Genomic DNA, 23,242 nt, shown 5'->3' with positions numbered 1-23,242 from the left:
TGCCTCTCTACCTTCTCTTTTCCAAACTGAGCTTTATTGGTTCTTTAGCCTTACAGGACTTATTTTGAATTTTTAATTATATACAAGATGTGCCATTAAAGCTTCTCCGTATTTTTCACAAGTCTCTTTGATGATGGATCCAGCACTAGTTGAATATCATCCGTACGATGAGAAGGGAGTCAGTTTCTACACTCAGTACTATAAATATACATTTAGGCATTTTGGTTTCATGCTTAATTTTCATTTTTGACTTAACTAATGAAAATCCATAGCAGTTAAACAAAAGAAGATTGTATAATTCTTTTTTCCATGACAAAGGGTGACATAAATTGCAGGTAATCTTTTGACTTCTTATGTATTGATACTCAGATTCGGAGAGATAAGAGTATATCCCATTGACTGGAACCAAAAGCAAGAATTTTCCGAGTCTGTCTTACAGTCTTAATGTTGCGTCCAACCAACTGGATTATAGTAAACAAGTCATTTAATTCTTACTACATAATTGTATGTATTTATGAGACTGAGGAAGGTAGAGATCAAGGTTGGATGTCATTTAATTCTTACTACATAATTGTATGTATTTATGAGACTGAGGAAGGTAGAGATCAAGTTGTCTTCCAGCTGAGAAATTGCATTGTTACTCTCCTAATGATGGTCTGGTGATCAGTTGTGGGGTTTTAGTGGGTAAGTACATTTGGAGCATGTAAGATTAATTCACTTGAAATATATCGAGTACATATATCGAATACTACCTACTACATGCCAGGCAGTGATAAATCACACATTTTTCAAAGAGTGCATTTTATTAGGGGAAAGGAACATGTAAAAATAAATGCAGTTATCTATTACGGGGGCTGTGCTAGAAGTCCAAGGCGTGGTGGGACATGAGGGAAAGTTGGGTGAATTTTGCTTGGTGGCAGGAGCATCAGGGAAAGGCCAGTGATTCAAGGGGCCAAATATGAAGGCCTGAGGAAGAGCAATCAGATTGAAGTGGTGTGGGGGTGGGGAGGCAGCAGCCTGATAGCAGCTGGAGGTTGAGTAAGTGGGAACAGTGGATACAGATGATTTTTTTCCAAGAAGCTGGACTATAAAGACAAAAGAACTGAGGGGAATGGGCAGGGATTAGAGGAAGCTGTTTGTTCTTAAATTTGGGAGTAAAGAGCTATCTTAGAGGTTTTGGGGGGGGGGAAGTTCTGACAGATGAAGAAGATGGAATTAAGAATGAACTTGAAAGCAGGATTGAGGATAAAAAGAAAAACAGAAATGGAACAGATAACGGTGATAAAGAAAACATAGCAGAGTGTTCTTTGTGGCACCTAGGAGGTAGGTGAATGGCAAAGTGCAATCCTTTCAACTTTGCCACGTGTTGGAAAGTTTTATAAAAAAAAAGTATTGGGAGGAACAAAAGGAATGTAGATTGAGAGTTTAGCTTTGAACAGAACAGGGGAGATACTTACTCCTAGTTGTGTCAGCAGATGGTGAACTTGAAGGTTAAAGCCTCAACTTCTTCATGAAGTCTGAGCCACTCTCCCCCACTGGGGCAGAGAGTGGGAGCAGAGGAGCACTGAGGAGAGTGAAGGCTGGAATCAGTGCTTGGGGGGTAAGAAGGGGGACTGAGCAGACCTGGCAAAAAGGAGGAAGCCATGAGGCTTAAGTTTCGGTGAAGTTGGAGGGCACAGAGTTGCACTGGTGTGAGATTTTTCCCTGGTAGTCGTCAGAAGACTGCAAGTTAGCAGGGCACCAGGCAAGGGTATAATAAGCAAATGGTGAGTGGACAGGATGAATGGCTCCCCCAACTGTTTACCATCAGCCTGTTCTGGAATAAGTCTCAGCCTTGCTGGTTCTGGTGGGATTCTGTTTTCTACCTCACTGTATTTTTATTTGAGTGAAATGAGATAAAAATAACGTTACTAAATGGTATCATGGTAACATTTAACTGAGATAATTGTATTGTCTTCCTTAGGTAAAAGAAGAACGTCCAGAAAAAATACCAGACCTTAAATTATTAGTGGAGAAGAAATTTCTGGCTTTACAGAATAAGAATTGTGATGCAGACTTTCAAAATAATGCAAAATTTGTACAGTTTAAACAGCAGCTGAAAGAACTAAAGAAGCAATGTAAGTCTGCATGCTTTGCTTTTTGGTTTGGCTTTTTGAAACTAGGGAACTGACCTGATAAACAGCCCCAGAAGACTGATTTTACAAAGTTTGCCTATCTGCTTGGCTTGATTCTGTTTCTAAATTGCTTTTTATTGTTGTTGCAATTCTGTATTTTGTCTAACTTTTGGTTCAAATCAGCCTGTCCATTTCTGAAAGCCAACAGTTTCCACAAAGTGCTAAGAAAATTCCCCAGCAGCTCGACAAAGTGACACTGTGTTGTCCCACTGCTGGGGAGGGGAATTGGGACGTTAACACGGAACTATTTTATTAAAATAGCAATGGTGTATTTCAGATTTTAAACTGCTGTGCCACGCTTTTAAAAAGAACCACTTTGAATTCTAGTTTTGCTGCTTTGGAGTAGTAGTGGCAGTATTTTCTCAAACTAGGTTTTTTCTTCTCAAATATGGCCTGGGATCCTCTCGGTCCCTTCTGTCTTTTGTGATAGCATAAATTCCATGTGACTGTGATTGTGAGTCCAACATAATTTTGATTTTAAAATGAGGTTGGGAAAAATGACCCATTATACAAAAAAAATGTGTGGACGGTGTCTGACAGGAGTAGATTTTTTTCTACACAGTGAAGTGCATCCATCCTTTCTTTTCCTCCTCTTTCTGCATAATCCACATAACAGCTTTATGTAATTTGGGTCGTTTTTACATTAGCACAGGTTGTCATTCTTCTAGGCTCCCAAGTCTTATTCCTTAAAGAATTGGATTGTGAAGTAAATAACTTTTTTTATAAACTTCATTTTCCCATCGTCTTCATTCACATACACATGGCGGAGCACTGTCGTAGGAGATGTGAATTTCCTTCTTGTCCTTATTTGTACTTAGTGGAAAGATTCACATTTTGAAATAAGCTTTCTTTTAAATATAAGCATTTTCCTTAAATTGATGCTGAGGTCTCAAAAAATGACTGAGGAAGCAGCTCTACTTTTGTCTATTTTACAAGTAACTTAAGTTTCACAATTTGGAACGTTTTGCAATCATGATGAGACTTTTGCTTATACATGGACTTAAACAGTAAGCATTTTCTCCACGTTTTCGTCTATTTTTTTTGTTCTTTGGCCATCAGCTACCACAATCCTTCTAATATAAATTGCATGATCCCCTCACTTGGGTAATAATCCCCCAAACAGGTAGCGTTATAATTTACTAGTGTCTTCCTGATCTTAAAGGTGCGAGTGAATTTCAGTTTTGGTGTGGGTCAGAACAGCTAAATGTATTTCGTTTTTCTGCTTGGAGCCAATAATGACAAATTATGGAAGATTTAGCATACAACCCTAATTCTTGATTTTTTTTAGATATTTGATAATACAGATTGAAGGATAAATATCTAAAAATATGAATTTCTTCTGCCTTTGTTATTGTTTATGAAGTTATTATTGCATAAGAGAAAGCTATAAAGACTTTTAGAATTATATACTCACGAGGGAATACTTTCTTATGAAAGATACGTCATTCAACAAAATGACAAATATAGGAATCATGGTTATTATTTCTTAAATTCTCTCTAAAATGGTCAGGGGGAAGGGGTAGGGTAGAGGTACTACCTCTGTTGAGGGGTAGTGTATCGCCAGGCCGGCGGTACTGTGCATCATTTGGATAGACAGTTAAACTTTATGACAAAGTAAATTTATATGGAAAGAAACACTTCCTTATGTAGGATTTCCCTATGTATGGTTAACACTAGAATTAAGATGATTTTCCCTTTTTGTTTCTCCTAAAATACTCTCTTAAAAAGTTTTTAAATCCCAAATGACAGAACAAGCACAATATTAATACCCTCTTTATATGCTCTGTAAGGCACATGTACTTGCAAAATGCAATTTTTTAGTGCGTTACTAGTACGGTCAAACTAGCACCATGTCTAATGGGTTTTATTGCTTTAGATGGGATGCTGCTGTGAGGATGCTGATTGTTATCAGAAGCCCACAGTTTTTGTGGGGCCACGTCGGAGGGACTAGGATTTATACGGGAGCCAGTGAATGTTTGTTTTGAGATATATTCCGAAGGCGAGGAATAAATATTTATTTTATTTTATTTTAATTACTTAATTTGTTTATTTATTTATATTTTTTTAAAGATTGGAAACTACAAGCCAGGGAGAGATTCTTGCTTCTAGTTGCCTATTTTGGCAAAGTAAAGGTTGAATCAGTTTTGGCGACTCCACATATCTGAAGGGTTCTCTCATGAAAAGCACCACCACGCTCTCCCCAACTTTATTTACACAAACATAAATTGCATGGGATTAAATTTTGCCAAATCAGGATCCAATCACAGACACTCGAGGAAGCTCCTTGGTTGGTGGGGGGAGGGGGGACGCAAGATGGAGACTGAAATCAGGTGGTGTGAGGAAGGGGCCTGCCTGCAAGCCGCCTGGGCTCACCCCGCCACAGGAGATAAGTTAACTCAGCTGTGGCTCCGCAGCTGGCTGTCTTGAACTCGCGGGTCTCAAGATCGCTTTACATTTTTAAAATTTACCGAGGGCCTCCAGAGAGCTTTTGTTTATGTGGGTTGTAGCTCTTGACATTTATCACATTAGAAATCAAAACTGAGAAATTTCAAAAATATTATTAATCCATTTAAAAAATGAGTAGTAAACCCCATACGTGTTACCATAAAGAGGATTATGAAATACAACTGTGTATTTTCCAAACATAAGGAAAAATTAGGGAGAAGTGTGACATTGTTTTCCATTTTTGCAAATCCCTTCTATTTCTGGCTTAATAGAAGGCAGCTGGATCCTCATACTTGATTCTGCACTCGGTCTGTTGTGGCGCATTGTTTTGCTTGAAGTCTACAGAGAAATTCTGGCCGCACACATGCGTAGTTGGACTTGCTGAAAGGATCTTGCAGACCACCCGAAGTTCTCATTTCGAGAACCACAAATTTAGGCCAGAGATCAGTAAACTACAGCCTGTGGGCCAAGTGCAGCCTGCCTTCCGTTTTTCTGTGGCCTGAAAGCCAGAATGGGTGTTTTTCCATTTTTAAGTTGTCTGGAGAAAAGTTAAGAGAAGGATAATATTTTGTGATGTGTAAAAATTCCATAAAATTCAGATTTCAAAATAAAGTTTTATTGGAATGGAGACACTCATTCGTTTCCCCATTTCTATGTGTGCTTTATGCTATCATGGCTGAGTTGAGTCATTATATGAGAGACCATCTGGCAAACAAAGCTTTTAATGTTTGCTGCCTGCCTCTTTACAGAAAAAAAGTTTACTGACCTTTGGCGTAAACCATAATCAGAAACAAAGACATTTTGGGGCGGGGGGGTGTGGTGTTTTTTTTTTAACTTTAGGTTTTTCCATAAATACTATACATCTGTTTTAGGTACATTCAGAACACACTGAGTTGACTGCTGTCTGTGAATCATTGCATTTGGTGCTCTAAGATCAATAAAAGGCAGAGTCCCTGTACTTGGAAAAGACTATATATACGTAGATGAAATAATGTGAGAACGATTAATAACAACAGATCAAAACAAAAGAAAAATGCAAGAAGCAGCTGTTCTACAACATAGGAGAGAGTCAGAATGGGAAAATGCAGCCTTTCTTTGTCACTAACATTGCCAGTCAATTGCTAAGGGCAGTGTGGAGCTATACGTTCATAAAGAGTCAGAGGCTGGATTCAGGCCCAGCAGGAAAGAGTGTGTGGAAGGATGATGGTGGGAAAGAGGAGGGATACTACAAATATCTGGTATTTGCTGTCCCTAGAATATAACATAACAGGCCCGCTGTACTCATTTAAAGATAGGATTACTCAAAAGGTAACATACTTAAGTTGCACACAGTAATTTTTTTAGTAGTTATTTATGTCTTTGGATACTACCAGGCATTAGATACAACTTCTCAGAATAGTTTACTGACCCCTGGTCTAAACCACAGTCAGAACGAGGGCAGGTTTTTGGTTTGGGTTGTTGTTTGTTTGCTTGTTTAACTTTAGATTTTTCTATAAATACCATATCTGGGGACCCATTGTGCTGTATATTAGAGATATTATGTACGTTCCAGCTTCATAAAATTATTACCAAGATCAAACGAAACAGTGGGTCTTCAAAAACTTTGAGAGCTTGTTTTAGATTCCCATTGTTATTGAGAAAGGGCCTGTAGAGCATAGTGGAAAGAATATGAGCTTAGCAGCCAGGAGACCTGGGTTCGAGTCACTGAATGTGTAGCCTGGTTTGCCAGCCAGTGCCCATTTTTCTTGCTCAGAGGCATACAAATCAAGATTCTTGGAGGCATACAAATCAAGATTGATTGAAGGTAATTTTTACACTTGGTGGTGGTGATGATAACTGAGTTAGGAAACAGTTCCAAAAAAAAGGATTCCATTTCCCTAAATGGGAATCATGCTCTTAACTAACCCAAGTTGTGAAACCAACAGTATGATTTGGTTCAAGGCAGACATAATCACCCTACTTTCTTGGGTAAAGTGATTTTAATTTATCTAAACAATATGGTCAGGTAATTTCTCTCTTCCTTGACTGTTTAACTGTCTTCACTATTCCAGCCTACGGTTTCCTGGACTTCAGCATCAGGAAAACTTAATTAGAATGTACAACTAGCCCTGTATGGACACTTTCTCAAGTCATCAAGCAACCTTTCTGCTGTCCTTTATTCATTCACCTATTATGTAATTAGCAGCATGAGAAGTTTTAGTGCTGGTCAGCAGGGCAGAAACTGAGGACATTAGACAATAATTGGATGACATTTAGAAACCTTTGAAATATAAGGGCTTCACTTCGTGATCAAAAATAGAATTGATTGAATCTGTGATCTTTAGTATTAAAATAATCTAATATCAAATGTAATTCTTTTGATACATTTAAATGCTTAAAGGTGAGCATTTTTTTTTAAAGATTTTATTTATTTATTTGACAGACAGAGATCACAAGTAGGCAGAAAGGCAGGCAGAGTGAGAGGGGGGAAGCAGGCTTGCCACTGAGCAGAGAGCCCAATGTGGGGCTCGATCCCAGGACCCTGGGATCATGACCTGAGCCGAAGGCAGAGTCTTTAATCCACTGAGCCACCCAGGCGCCCCAAAGGTGAGTATTTTTTTAATGCAAATTTGCTATCTGAGGACATTCACCAGAAACTTGGACAGTGTATTTAGGTCACATAGGAGATATGTAGGATATAAGATATGGAGATAATCGGATCCACAAGTGAACTTAGAAATCATTTTCAGTCATGGTGACATTTTATACTGTGATTTCATAATTACTTGGACTCATGAATCAACTCTGTACCTTCACTTTAAACACACTTCATTTAAATGTCAAAACCGATAGACTAGGGAGTGGCCATTCACTTCCCAGAAGGATTTCCTCAGGTCATTAAATTGGGAGCTCCTCTGAAACTTTAGAACACCATCACTGAACTATTCCTAGTGGGTTGCTGTCCGTTTCCTTCAGCATCCATTCAAAACCACAGTGCAGTTCCACAAGGGTAGGGACTTTGATGTTTTGGTTACCTTGAACTCCAGGCTAATGTCTAGGGCACAGGTCCTTGATGATCTCAAGAGTCTTCAGGAGGACTGTCCCGTACTTGAGAGCTTATCCCTTGTCTAAAGGAGACACCTGCCACCCATGCCTGTCCGTTGTTGCTGTGCATAGGTGTGGACCCACTGTGGCCAGCTAGTTGTTCAGGTTCTTTTGGGAAACCCAGATTCTAGCTGCTGATTTTTCCATTACTAGATTTTTAAACGCTGTGCAAACAAAGCTGTCAGTTTGTGACCTTTAGTTTTACTTTATCATAATACCACTTTTGTCAGTGCCTTTGTAGGCACTTGATGAGAATATCAGCATTAATTTGGCCACTTAACAGTAGAGTATGATTTCTTCAGAGAAAGTAGGTATGATTTCTTGCTTTCAAGAAACTCCAGACTAAGGCCAGGTTGTGCATTTCACATCATTTGGGAGCGGGTTCTCTTGCAAAGCCGAAAAAGATTTTTGTGGTGAGGGGTTGAGTGTGGGAGCCCCTTACCTAGATGCGGGTGAGCCGCAGGGTTATAGAGAAGACTGGCACCTTCGAAGGTTGGTGGAGAGCATGTGTGAGTGTTGAAACCCGGAAGGAAAGATGAGGAAGAAGCACAGATGGTGCCAAGAGGGAGAATGTTTGGCTACGCCTGGAAATCTGTTGAGTGCATTTCAGCTGGGCAAAGTGTTGAGCAACCTGACTTGATCCTGAAACTCTTCAACACATAAATCTCTTTGTCATGTGATATAACTGTCTATCCAAACAGTGTGTATTGCTGGCCTGCAATTAACCCAAAGCCCAGGCCCCTTCAAGGCATGAATGGCTTCATAATCTCCCCTGTATTCCTTTTGTTCTTCATATAATCAGAGTTTGGTTAATATTTATAGAACAGAATTACTCAACTAGAAAAAGGTGAGAACCTAGTTAAGGCATTCTGATGATAAAACTCATACATCATTAGTAAAGGAAAGAAGAAGAAGAAAATTAGCATTTGTAAGTTTGGGATCAAAAATCAGCAAAGATTAGCAATTTATATTCTTTGAAAAATCTTTCAATTGCTCAAGTATTCAACATAAGTGATGTGTGTATAACCCTTTACATGTTGGTACGCATGCATGGTATGTATAGTAATACATGGGTTTCAGTGGCCTGGTGGCATCACGCGTAGGAAGAAATAAGTATGGCTCACTTTAAGTGTGACAGCTTAGAACATTAAAGCATTTAATGAAATCAAAAGTTTGCTGGCTCTTCTGCAGACAGTTTTATCATCTCTGTGGCCCTCACTTGATTTTCATGTTTTCCTTGATGATGATGATCAAGCATCACTGTTTACTTGCTGGGTGACCATTAATTGTTGGAAAATGCCAAAAACCATAAGTTTCACAACAGAGATTGACTTTCTCAGGCCAGGTTACATCCCTAACCTAAGGGGTTATGCTCATTGAGTGAGATTTCTCTCCTATGTAGATTTTTTATTCCTGTGTGTCTCCCTCCCTCTTCCTCTTCTCTGAGTCAGTGTCTCTGACTCCTTTCTGTATGTCTTTCCTCCCTTCTGCTTTCTTTGTGTTTCCCACCCATTTGGCTTCTCTTCCCCATACATTCTTACTTGCCTCAGTGAAGCTAAATGGTACCATTCCCATCTTCATGATGAAGCAGCTTCAGAGAGGGTGAGTGACATGCCCAATGTTACCAAACCAGAAAACAGTGGAACCAGAAGACAGGAGATGGTCTGGATAAAAAGAGAGCATGAGAGACAGGTGTAGCCATCCCACCTCTTCTATTTAATAAAGTTGTTACTTCCCAAGAATTTTTACATATTAAAGCAGATTTGCAGTACCAAATAAATAATTGAGTAAGTGAAGAAAAAAGGTTAATTCAAATTAGATCAATTCGGGTGCGGTGTTTTAATCAGGGCATTAAGCTATCAGGGAGCTGTTTAGCAGTGAGAAATGCCCTTTAAATGGAGCAGCAAAGACACCACCTGCTCTGCCTTCACCTTAGATTTGCCCCAGTCCTTTCGGGAAATAGTAAAAGTGATAGCCGGGCTTCATATAGTACCTAGTATGTATGATACTTAATGAGTGCTCGTTGAATTAATGCATGACTACAAGCATTGCTTGAGTTGTTTGAGTGCCTGCCTACACACAAGGTATGGTACCTGCTTACTTTATGTACATTACTGTTGATTTCTCACAACACTACAAGATAACTATACAAATATATGCAAATAAAGGTGATATAGCTTCCCTAAGCTCCTATACGCTGAATTCAGACCCAGGTTGGGTGACATCAGAGCTCACATTCTTTTCCTTGCACACCACACCAACTCTTTAAAACACGCCTATTTGGTCTTCTTTTCTCTCCATTCAAGCATTTCATTCATCTCTTGAAGACTTGATTTCCAATAAGACTCTTGAGTAGTGAACAGTTCGTTGAAATCTCCCAGGCCGGAGATCCGCATTGATGTCCTCTGAAGACACTGGGGGAATCTGCTTCATCTGGCTGAGAGTGAATCTCTTGCTCGGTCACTTCCGTGTAGAGGCCAGAGAGTAGGAATCGTACCGTACATTATATAGTAGCTGATCTGTGTGTGCTTCCTAGTGCCTTCAAAGTATCCCCTAGAGAAACATGTGCTTAAAGTGAGACTCACAGAAGGTAAGTGGTTTACTTGAGCACACAAAGTGTGTTACAGATTGAGACTCAAAACTGGGTCCCGCTTCACCAGATCCCATGGTTTTGGCAATACATTCAGGAAACAGTGACTAAGAATGCCATTTCCGGTGTGAGTAGTTGCTATGTTATGGCAGGAGTAGGGTGTTTATTGTACGTACAAGTTTAGAACAAATTCCATGAAATTTATTTCAAGCGTAACAACAGTAATCCCATGCCCGTACATCATCTCTCCCAATCTTCACGACATCCACATGTGAGTGCAGAATGGATGAAAAATGTAGGCTCTGTTTTTAGTAGACTGAATCCCGGAGTTGACATATTTACCCGGTGTCTCACAGTCAGGAGGTCGCAAGGCTAACAGATACATTCCCGAGGAAAGGGGAAGCTTTAGGATGAGAGATAGCTATAATTAAAGTTATTAGGAGAGAAAGGTTCAGTTATCAAGGGCAAAATGAGTCAGCAGCAAGTTTAAACACAAACTGTGAGCCATGGGTGTTTCTCTCCTGGTGGCTTATTTTGAGAGAGTGTGATGCCATCCGTGCTCAGAAAGCAATCTGAACCTGGGAGGAGGAAAATCAAATCATGTGTCCTAGGGATGACGTACATCATACTTAAGAAAATAATTATCTTGTCAAGTTATTAACTCCTGAGGTTGCAGTGATTTCAGTTTTATAATAGTAAGATGTATATAATGGCCGGCCCTTTGTAGTCGACCCTCCCCCCATTTTTAGCCCCATCAGTGACTGGTTTGTGTTTTTATTTTTTTCTCGGTATAGTTTTAACTTTTCCAGAATGATGCATACATGGGATCATACAGCATGTAGCCATTTAAGTGGCTTCTTTCACTGAGCAGAATGCATTTGAGATCCATCCGCAGTGGTTTCATACTGGTAGTTCGTTGTGTTGTGTGTTGTGGGTAGTATTCCGCTGTATGGATATACCATAGTTTATCCATTCACCATCTGAAGGACTTTTCAGTTGTTTCCAGCTCAGCGCCATTATAAATCAAGCTGTTCTAGACTTTCATGGGCACATTTTAAAGTTAAGTTTTCATTTCTCTTGGATGAGTGGGATTGCCAGCTAGTACGGTAAGTATATGTTTAACTTTCAAGAAACTGACAGACTCTTTTCCAATATGGCGCATGGCCCCGTATGGCTGTCAGCAGTGTGGTGACAGTTGTAGTTGCCCAGCATCCTCACCAGCACTTGGGGTATCTATTTATTTTTTGTTTTGTTTTTAATTTTAGCCATTCTACTAAGTATGTAGTGATGTCTCATTATGGATTTGATTTATGTTTTTCTAATGACCAGTGGTGTTGAGCATGAAGTTCCTTTTATATGTAAATTTTTCATATTTGTTCATATTTTTCTTCTCACGTATCTCTTACATTTATTCTTTAATTCAAAAAACATTGTAGATGGTGCACAGCAGTCATTCTCCCAGTGTGCTCCCTACCCCTGCAGTAGGGTCCCTTGGAAATTTATTAAAAATGCATCAGGCACCACTTCAGGACTAGGGAATCTATTAAAAGTTGTTGCGCCAGGCACTCTAGAGGATACTGATCTGGCTTGTAATTCCAGATCTCATGTAGCTGATCACCTACAAGGGAAGAGCCATCTGTGCACAGTGTATTCTAGGCATCTACCTGTAGGTTACTCAGGAATTACCTAACGAATTAGATTATACTAATTACTCCTGGGTTTGAATATAAATTAACTTTATTCTTCTGCGTCTGAGAGCCTCGGTTTTATATTGCATGTTATACTTCATTTTCATTCATTCACCGAGTATTTATTGAGTATGCTGGGCATACCTCAGTGAGCAAAATATACAAGTCCCTGTACCCATAGAGTTTACAGTCTAATCTTTGGCACCTGGCTATCTGCTTATATTCATAATACGCATATTCTTAATAGCTCTGAATGGTATCTCCATAGGCATAATGGATAGCCTTAATAATGTCATATTTGTGGATTTGTTGTATTTAAGTACTGTTCTTATATTTGTTAAAATTTGGATTAGTCATAGAATCCTACTTTCTTAATAAATTTTAAACTCCTTTATCTCATCAGCTAGGTATGTTGATAACAGTGTTAAGGGTAGAAACTGTTCAACCTGTGGAAAGATCCTAGAATTTAGAATCAAAATATAAATTCTGATTCTTACACAACCAAGTAATAGTTTGTGGTTTTGATCAAATCAGTGGAATTTTACTTTTCTGTAAAGTATGGGTAATGTAATAGTAATAATGCTTTCTAGCCCACAGAGTTGTATAAGGATGAAATCATATTTTAAAATGAAAAGTGTAGGGCGCCTGGGTGGCACAGTGGGTTGGGGCCTCTGCTTTCGGCTCAGGTCATGGTCCCAGGGTCCTGGGATCGAGCCCCGCATCGGGCTCTCCGCTCAGCAGTGTTTTACTCATTTTGTTAAAGTGTCAAGACATTAAGTGAAGGCTAAAGTTGCTAGACTATCAGGTAGTTAAGTAATATTCATTGACAAGGGTGTGAACAAAAAACATGTTGATAAGGTAACGAATCACTTTTCGGTACAATATTGGTTTTGGCAACCTTTTCTTGATAGGGAAGCAGAGGGGGAAGTGTCAGGAATAGCGCTGTTCGCATACTGAACCATCCCGTGTCTGGGGAATATATTCATCATGAGCAAGTATAATGGCGCATATTTACGGACCTCCTGCTATTTGCTGTGTGGGCCTTTAAAATATTACGGATTCTCTTGCATACATTAGATTTCGCTGGAGAAAATTGGCTCTGCTTTTTGAGTCAACTTATTTAGTTAACGTTTTTCTTTTTTTAATAAATCACCCAATGACTTATTTCAAATTACATTTTTTAATAAACAGTTAACCTCCTACATGCAGAGCTCTGTGGTAGGTTCAAGAAACAAAGGCAAATAATTAATGTCTTGGGAGTGAGAGGAAAAGGAAACTGGTCACCAACAATCGCAGGGTTCCAGAGCTTGACATGAAAACTTTGGAGAAGAAACAAGGGAGTGAGGTAGAAGGTGACGAAAAGTGTTGAGTAGAGTTTTCCTAAAGTAAATGCAGTCAGTTTATTATTTTTTTAAATAAAATAATAAAGATCCCAGGGTCAGGCGAATTCGTCAATTTTCTTTACTATGGGATTCCTTGGTCTTTATTACACACTTTGGTTAGGATGTCGGTTCAGTGAGAGACGCACTTGTCTGCCTTGATGGATGCTGTCTGCGGTGCCTGGAGTAGCATCTGGCTAGAACCCGTGCTTCATACGGATTTGGGGAATGAATGAAGGACTACAAAAGGGAGTTAAAACTTAGTTCATGGAACCTTTTTTTCTTTTTTCTCCAGGGAGCAAATATTCCATAGCAAATGCTCTTGACACCCACTCGTCCTTGGAACGAGAGGATGGCATAGGGTGCAGTATCCCTTCTCACCGAGATTGCTCTAGCACACCTGGGTGACAGTCATGCTCTGGGTCCAAAGTGTGGCTGCCAATTGGCAGAAGGTGTTTCAGACTTTCTGGCAACTTTCCTCGCCCACTTTGGCGAGTTGAAAGTACTTTCTTTCTCTCTCCTTGGGGGAGGAGAGTCCTCTTCTTTGACTTCATTTCTGTTGCATAAAGCAGGAAACTTCCAAGTTAGACTCAAGAGGTTTTCATTCCTTCCCCAACCATCCCCCTTAACAGCCTCCCTCTCCTGTTACATGGTAGCATTTTCTTACCCCCTCACACATTCCTAAGTTGACAGCGCTTCTTGCGTTGGGCAACGGAGAGCACAGAAAATATAGTAGGAGTTTATTTAGGCATATTTTCTTTCTGCTTCAGAGCAGAGTGGTTTGTTTTATGATTACCAAAAGCAAAAAATTACTTCTCCAAGAGAGGAATAGGAATTATCGGCCAGTTAACAAGATGTGCTATCCAGTCCCATTCCTAAAAACCTCTACCAGCCTTCTCTCCATTTCTTTCTGTTCTCACTGCTACTGCTGCTCTACACGCTGAGCCTCCCACATTCTCCCTGCTCCAGACTTGCCTCCCTGCAGTTCCTGCCAGAGTGATGGATCATTCTGAGACAGGGGTCATGGTAGTTGGCCACATGCTCTTTCAGAGACTCCCCTAGCCTTCCAGAGTAAAAAGACCCTTCAGGCGCCAGGTTTCTGTTCACTTTCTCACCGCCCTGCTCTCTGGCCCTTTGATCTGGATGGATACTTGCAGTTTCCAGAGGGTACGGTGTTCTCTTTCACCTGTGGACTTTCACACTTGTTGATCTCTTTGTGGAATGTTCTCCTTTCCCTGCTTTCTCTTTGTCTCTCTGCCTGCCTGCCTGTCTCCCTTTCTCTCTCTCTCATCACTTGGTTAGGACAAGGCCATCTTTCTGCCTTAACGCAGATATCGCTGACTTCGGGGGGTCTTCCCCAAGGTAAGATAAGTGCACATCTATAATATAAGTGCACATCTATAATATATATCTATATGGGGCCTTTAAAGAACGTTTAATCTGGAGAAGGATATCTAATATTAAATATTAGGAAGATTAGAATGTGCAGTTGTTTTCAAGAAGAGGAATTTAAAGGAAAGTTTATGGTGGCTTTTAAATACACTCATTATTTGTTTAAATAGTGTGCAGAATGAAAGCCAATACTAAAAGACCCAATTTATAATTCACTATTTCAAGAGGTATTGATACTTTAAAATAAAATATTTCTATATACACTGCTTTTGGGGGTGCCTGCCAGCACAGACATACTTCACTGAAATGCATTAACTTTCTCGTCCTGACTGACTCATTTGACTTGAATAGCAAGTTCCCCCATAACCCCACCTCTAAAAGTAAAAAGTGTATTACTATGTTTTCAAAATTCCAGGCTCCAAGAGCAGTGAGCTATTCATTTTTGCTCTGATGGCCATTGGCCGGCAGCTGAATTCTGGTAATTGCATGGGCTGGAGGCCGGAGGTCATAGTTGAAGAGGAGGTCCTGAAGGAGCAGAGGGTTGGGAAAAGCGTTTTAACATAATAGGTCATACATATCAACGTTGTAGTTAATAAAACACACCAAATGTATCTGAGGATCAGGCTAAGCTTTGATAATACAGTGATAATTTAAGATAAGTGTAGTCAACTGAATATTGAACGTACAGGATGTGTGTCAAGACTCTTTAAAATGTTTTGCTGGTGATTGTTCTTTTGGGAATCAGTTCTCCTAAAATAATCCAAAATAGAAATGCTTTATGTACAAAGACAATTCTCAGTGCTATTCAATGGGAAAATTTGGAAGCAGTTGAGATTTGTGAAATCACTCATCAAAAAAGTGAAATGTTTAGGAAATGCTTTATCATATAATGTTAAATTTTATTTTATGTTTTAAAAGGATTTATTTATCCTAGAGAGGGGCAGAGGGGTATACGGGAGAGGGAGAGAGAGTCTCAAGCAGACTCCATGCTACGTGCAGAGCCTGACACGGGGGTCGATCCCATGACCCCGAGATTACAACCTGATTATTTAATCATAATTAGAATGTTAAGACCATTTAAAAATAAATATTCCACATGTAGGAAGGATTTGCATTGGCTACACAGTTCAGACTGCTGTGGAATAGAAATTAATACTGTAATACCATGTAAGCGTTCAGTTTTAAATTAAATGGTGGCGAGTTAGCTTTTATTGTGGAACATACTACTCCAAAACTTAGCGGCTTAAAGTAACCATTGATTTGGCTTGTGATTCTGTGGATTGGCCATTTGGACTGGATTTCACTGGGCGATTCTTCTGCTCCAGCCAGCCTCACTCCCACATCTGCAGTCAGCGGCCTGGTTGGCTTGGAGCATCTTGGTCTAGGGCATTCTCAGTTGTGACAAGTTTCCCTGCTCCTTGTGGTCTGTCCTCCAGAATGCTAGTTCAGGTTTATGTAGTGGCAGAAGGGAGATAAGAGCCTCAGGACGGAAGCTGAAGGTGTGTTGAGGCCTCGGCTTGGAAATTGTACAGTGTGACTTTTACCAGGCTGTTGGTCAGGGTAGTCGCAAGGCAGCCCACACTGAAGGGATGGGAGAAGAGACTCGCCTCTCCATGGGAGGAGGCAGAAGTACTGTGGCCAGATTGTCAGCCTCCCGCACCAGTTCGTGTTTGTTCATTTTGAATACTCAGATACCAGATTTTATCTACTGAAACATCATTGGCTCTGTGTGTGTGTGTGTTACTAACCGTCCCTTCTCAACATGCAACCCTCAAAAGCAAGGGGTATTTGAAGTAACCTCACTTTCGTGAGTCATCCGTTTGATCAGGGACGTGTTTATTCAGATACCAAAGCAACTGAAGAGATAATTTAACATAAGTAAAACTAGGCTAGAACTGGTTTACTTACACCGTATTTGTTGACTATCTTTGAGTGGCTTGTTGGTGCCTGGTGCTGAGGTAAGTATTTATGAACAGAGAAGAAAGAAATACAGAATCATCTTCTTTCAAGAAGTTTGTATTCTTACAGGACGAGCAAAATTTATATCCATTCAATCTACCAGGTGTTTATTATTAACGTGTCCAGGACTGGGCTTTAATCAAAGATAGTTCGCAGATGGATATGACTTGGCCTTTTCAGTGGAGCAGAGAAACAGATATTTAAAACCACTGTAATTCAAAGCGAAATAAGAAGTTCCAGGAGAGAAACATAAACTGAGCGCCATTGAATTAGGAAAAGAATCGGCGGCACATGATCAGCTGCCAGGTGTGTGATTCACGTAATTACCACCTGAGAAGGAGCGATCTTTGAAACCACAGGTGATGGCTTCATAGAGAAAATGAGTTTTGAATGAGACTTTGAAGAAGAGGTAGAATTTGAATAAGTGGAGAGGCGAAAATCCTGCTCAGTTGAGGACTGAGTTGTGTTTTCCCAAGAAGGTAATTATTTAATTAAAGAGAAAGCCTTTTAAAGTGGCAAATATTAAAGAGCATGAGATAATACTGTAGAGAGACTCTGTGGAAAACATTATGCTGGGAAGATGGCTGGCAGATTTTTTCCCTCTGATGGTGCCACGGCTTCATTTTTTTTTTTTTTTAATCAGATATTTGTGTCGTTTGGTTGGAATATTGAGGAGGGAATATTTACTTTATAAGGGCAGTGACCATTTTCATTTGCCTTTGAATAGTCCTCCCTTTAGTGCTATATTGGTTTAAAAAATAGAAACAAATTGACCAGGAAATCCAAAATTAACAAAAATAAGGAAACCCCCACTGAGTAATGTCAACTGGTACTTTCTGCAAGTGTGTCCGGATCTGTGTAAGAGCTAAGCTGGCAGAGAGAGACTGGGGAGATTCCTTTCCTAACTTTAACAGGTAAATTTGCTTTTCAGTCTTTTTGTTCTCATTTGTCCGATTTAAACAGTGTTTTGAGCAGCATTGATTAAATGCGTTTATTGAATGCTCAGTGAATGGTATAATACTTAGACATATACCAGTTGCCAAAGTGCCAAACATAACTGTATAATTAATAATAGAATAGAAGAAGCATAAGTTTTATTAAATCAGACAGTATCTTACTGTTTAAATGACATTTATAGTATCTGAAGCCCATCAGCTAGTCTGTCACTGCTTTTCCCACGAAAGTCACGTCTTTCTGGAATTCCTCCTCTCCTCTTAGTTTTGCATTTTCCTCAGATAGAGAGCTCATTGAGGACAAGGGCTGAGCCTTACTGAGTTTTATGACCTCTGTATCTTGCAGCATTGCTGGGTCATAATAGCCATTTAGTAAGTGGCTGGGTTACGTCCTGCATTCATATACATGCCCTGTTAGTAGGGAGGAACAATAAGAGAAGTGTGGAAAAGGGAGTAGCTTTCAGTGTCTGTGGAACGTGGGGCCCTCTTTGTGAGCTTCTTTACTTCAAGGATAAAAACTGGCTTCTTCTGGTTGCTTTCTTCCTCTCCAGTCTGGCTGCTGGGGTACCTCCCAGCCTTCCGTGGCCACCCCTCTCTCTCTCTCTCTCTCTCTCTCTCTCTGCTCTGGATCAGTCTCACTCAGAGTGCCTTCTGTGGGAAGCCTTGATTATCCACTTCTGCTCAGGATAGCCTGTTCTTTCTGCAGCACTTCTTACACACACACACACACACACACACACACACACACACACACACACATTCCCTGCCCCTCTTTATAGTTTTTATCTTTTTTATTTGATAATGTATGCATATAGTATAAAATTCACAAAGTACACAAGGCTATGTAGTGAAAAGTAGGGTCTTTGCCTCCCGGGAGCCATTTAGTGTTACCTGTTTCTTTAGTGTATCCCTGTAGAAATAGCTGTGTGTGTCTGTGTATCTTGATGGTAGCCCATTAGCCAATACTGTTCTACTTTGCTTTTTTTCACGTAAATATTTTGGATATCCTTTCACATCAGTACAAATGTGCTTCTTGATTCTTTTTAATGGCTGAATGGTAGCTCATAATTTTTAACCAGTTCCCTGATGATGGGGATAATTGACTATTACCCACAATCCTGCAGAAACTAGTCTTAGACTGTGAAGACAAAATTCCACACAAGTTGGTCTATATCTGTAAGAAAAATGCTGGCAAAATTGTTGAGTCAAACCTATGTGATTTCTTTTAATTGTACTGTGGAGGACAAATTGCCCTCTGTAAAGATAATATTAATTTGAATTCCCATCAACAACGTGTGGGAGAGCCCGTTTACTACATACTGGGCAACTCAAGTTTAATTAAAACCTTTGGGTCTTTGCCACTTATGTGTTCCAGATAAACTGTTCTTGCCCTGTTTCCTGTTGTTTGTCATCCTCCAGAACATGTCCGTTGATGTCCCCTGTGCTATGGGTTCTTTGTAATTTCAGATAATCTGATACCTTCATTGACTCTATGTTCCTTATCTTTGAAGAGGGTTCCCGGTTCTGATATTCTGTCCCATGGGCATGTACCTATCACTCCCAAATTTTGGTGTGAGAAATACAGTCATTCTCTTAGGCATCTTTGCATTGTTTTCCCCTCAGTTACTTGCACATCTTAGTGCTCTGTGACTGTTTATGGTTTGCTTATCCCAAGTGGGCAGATTCTATCTGTGTATGTCATTTTGAAGAAGAGAGGGTTATGGCTTTCTAAATATTTTGCACTAGCTCCTGTCTTTATGTTAAATATTTTAAAAACATTATTAGCATCTGTGATGTATATATGAATCATTCTCAGTGCTCAAACCCAGCTTACTCACTATTGACTTTTAGCTTGTTAGAGATGGTAACACAAATTTACTTAAACATACCAATAAGATATTACGGCTTGTTTCCTAGTAGACACAGATAAAACCTTTCTGGGCCTGCTCTGCAGAGCTGGGTGAGCAGGTGGGAAGAATCTCTTACAAGATACCCTTTTGGGGTCATGAAGAAGCTCAGGGACTTGGCCAGGCTATCAGGGTACCCCTGCAGAGCTGAGGCGGTGAGAGTCAGTAGCTGTGCAGGGAGGCCTTGTTCATAACCAGGCTACTGTGTCTCCCCTCCAGACAGCAAGGTGAGACGAGCAGAGTGGGCAGCAGAGCTGTTAGCCAGGCTGAAGTATTTCAGGGGAGGGAGGATTCAGGTCAGTGGGTCCATATTAAACCATTGAAGATCATTGTGAAAGTATGGATTATTTTGACGTGCTATATAGTTTGTAAATTTGGGATGGTTGACTAGGTGAAGAGGCACAGTGGGCTAGAAGGTACTGATTCACGGAATCTAAGTAATTCCTTTATTAAAATAACTTTTCTAACTGCAGGGTTTCTGTTGCATACTTTAGTATGTACCACTCAAAACCCCTGGCTGAGGAGGCAAGCCTTGATCCAACGCTAGCCTGTTTCTGGTCTCCAGGGCCTGTACCCAGTGTGCCTTTTTCTGATTCAGCTGCTAGGTCGAATGCTCAGGGTAGTCAGGCAGAGGCTTCGTTCCATTGACTTCCTGTCAGACACTTAATGTCTAACATTCTCTAATCTAGTAAAAAAAACCCAAAAAATTAAGACCAAAAAACTTAAGATCAATGTGTAATAATATTTCTGATCCAAAAATTGCATGTATGTAATAACAACCAGTCATAGTTCTCTTATAAAAAATGAGAGTAGGAAGGAAAATGACTTACTCAGCTGTGTAAGAGTAAGCCCCTTTATGAGAAAGGAATCTTGGATATTTGTGCTTTTTTTTTTCTTCTTTGTTTTTTTTTTTTTTTAAGCTTTTATTCTCTGCCACATGATTTTTGCTTTAAGAAGACTGGAAGTAAGGGGCGCCTGGGTGGCTCAGTGGTTTAGGCCGCTGCCTTCGGCTCGGGTCATGATCTCAGGGTCCTGGGATCGAGTCCCACGTCCGGCTCTCTGCTCTGAAGGGAGCCTGCTTCCCTCTCACTCTCTCTGCCTGCCTCTCTGCCTACTTGTGATCTCTCCCTGTCAAATAAATTAAAAAAAAAAAAAATCTTAAAAAAAAAAAAGAAGAAGATTGGAAGTAAAATGAATCAGCCCATAGAAGAGTGTCTTCTCAGCATTCAGAGGGTTATCTACATCTCAGCAGCGTACATGAAACCAGTCATGTTACTAATTACATTCTCACTTGGCCAAAGGGTTAGCTGTTCCGAAATGGGATTTGAATGCCCATATCTTTCATAGGCCCAAGCTTGCCTCTGGTATTTTAATAAATAAACATTTTTATGGTATGATTCAGCTCAAATGTATTGTCATAAATAGGAGAGTCTATGTAAGGCACTCATACTTGCCCTTTCTTTTCCTGTTTCTCTCTGCCGGTATTCCACATCGCACAGAGGTCTGGAAATCTGCAGGCCACATTAGTCTGAAATGTGAGTTTTGTTTGGCTCATGCAGTGTTGAGATTCGTTGTTCTCCAATGCAGTTAGGTAGGAGTTGTGGCTCTTATTTAGTCACTATTCTGACCATTTGCTTTTGTCCTCCGTGGGGTTCGCTTTCACTATCTTTCCCTGGTAGGCATCCGAGCTTGTAGTTCTTGCTTTCCATTTAGGACACCCTGTGAACATGGAATCAACACAGAGATCAGGAGGTAGAATGAAATTCTGCGCCTAAGAGCTCTATAGCGAAGCATCTCACATTGAATAAAGAACTCTTAAAAAAAAAAAAACCAAAAACCAAAAATCTCTTATTTCTATTTTAAGAAGTGGTTTTGAATATTATCATTTCAAACCAGTCTCATCCCCCCCTCAGCCTCCTTAGATTTAATTACTGTTAGGCTGGGCCAGGCTGTAGAGCAAGATAAATACAAGGCCGGTAGAGAGAATTAGGGAACTGTATCAAGGTTTAGAGTACCAAGGGTCACTAGTAGGCCAGTCACTACCAGCCAGAATATACACAAACAGTGAGGTCAAGCCAAGTCACAGGTCATCGCAAGGCAGACAGACTGGGGAATAGTAGTAGCATCCTGCGCCCATGGGCAAGAGAATGCAGACTCCATGCCTGTAGCCCTAGTACGGACGTGCACTAGAATGAGACGAGGTCGGAATGGGCAGGCAAGGAGCCTGAGCAGACGGGGCTCAGGGTCTCAGATAAGGAAAAAAGTCTCTGGGGAGACAGAGACAGTACAGAGCACTACAGGAGTAAAGGAGTTTGCTACAGAACAACCACCTTTGGTTAGATCTTTCTTTTTTAGTTAATAGATTTCATTTTTTTAAAGCAGTTTTAGCTTTACAGAAAATCGAGCAGATACTAGAGAGATTTCTGCTAGGCTTCCCTCCTGCCATTTCCCTATATTTAGCATCTTGCATATTAGTGTGGTATATTTGTTATAATAGAGTATTATTAACTAAAGTCCATCATTTACAGTAGAGTTCACTCCTTTTATGACACTGTGCTGTGGTGGAGTTTTTGTGGCAAAATGCAACGTTTACCATCTCAGCTGTTTGCCAGCGTTCAGTTCAGTGGCATTTAGTATCCTGGTGCTGTTAATGCCAGCATCACCACCGTCCCTCTCTAGCACTTTTTCGTGATTCTGCGTTGAAATTCTGCCCACCAGAGGCTGCACAGTGACCACTGTCTTACTCTCTGTCTCTGTGTCTTTGGCTCTTGCAGGTTCTTCATTCATGTAAGTGGAATCAAACAAGATTGGTCCTTTTGTGTCTGGCGTGTTTCACTTAGCACAGTGTCTTCAAGGTTCCGCTGTGTTGTAGCATGCATCAGAATTTTCTTCCTTTTTAAGGCTGAATTCATACTCTGTAGTGTGTCTACGCCTCATTTTGTTTATCCATTCCTCTGTCAGTAGACGCTTGGGTTGCTTCTACCTCATGGCTATAATGCTGCTCATGAAGATTGGTATACACATATCTGTTTGAGTCCCTACTTTGAGTTGTTTATATCCAAAAGTGGAATTACTAGATCAGATGACCTGTGGGTTTTTGACAAATGCCAAATGTCATGTATGCATTATCGTAATACACAGGATGGTTTCACTGCCCTGAAAATCTCGGGCTTCAACTGTCCATTCCTCCCCATCTTTGCCTCTGCTTAGATTTTAATATGTTCCTTCTGTGGAGCTGTAACTACTGCTTATACTCCACTAAGGTAAGCTTTCAGGTAAAGATGGGTAGGATCCCAGTGCTGTTAGTACAGGTAATGAAATCAGTGGTCAAGGGACTCCGAGAGCAGAAAATTCTGATAAACTGTAGTCCCTGGGGCTTTCAGATTCTGAAAGTTATCTGTGCAATAGACATAAAGGTCACAGAGACAGAGCTTGAGAATGCATGGGTTTTAAATTCGGTGTTTGTGGGTATACAGTTTCATATTCCATCTGTTTGTTCCACGAAGCTGTATTAAGTACCTACTATATGCCACGCCCTGTGCTAGGTGACATTCAGGCAAGTTAGAGACTATTTTAAGAGCTTCCACCTTATGCACCAAGGAACCCCATTTGCACTTGTTCTCCAAGAAACATGTGTTTTGTTGGGAAAGATGTCCGTTATGTAACTGCAC

The 23,242-nt window shown here is 40.3% G+C and overlaps 1 protein-coding gene across 2 annotated transcripts in view; it reads left to right on the top strand.

Annotated features, from left to right (window-relative positions):
* Positions 1 to 23,242, top strand: part of NSMCE2 (NSE2 (MMS21) homolog, SMC5-SMC6 complex SUMO ligase) — a 214,123-nt gene that overhangs the window by 65,825 nt on the left and 125,056 nt on the right. For both annotated transcript variants that reach the window (XM_046015910.1, XM_046015903.1), the window contains exon 4: positions 1,964 to 2,117. In XM_046015910.1, coding sequence (XP_045871866.1) covers positions 1,964 to 2,117 — 154 coding nt within the window. The remainder of the gene's footprint in view (positions 1 to 1,963; positions 2,118 to 23,242) is intronic.

Source organism: Meles meles, chromosome 1, assembly GCF_922984935.1.
Source record: "Meles meles chromosome 1, mMelMel3.1 paternal haplotype, whole genome shotgun sequence".
Lineage (NCBI taxonomy): Eukaryota > Metazoa > Chordata > Mammalia > Carnivora > Mustelidae > Meles > Meles meles.
The sequence above is the reverse complement of the archived record's forward strand: the minus strand, read 5'-3'. Positions and strand labels throughout refer to the sequence as shown.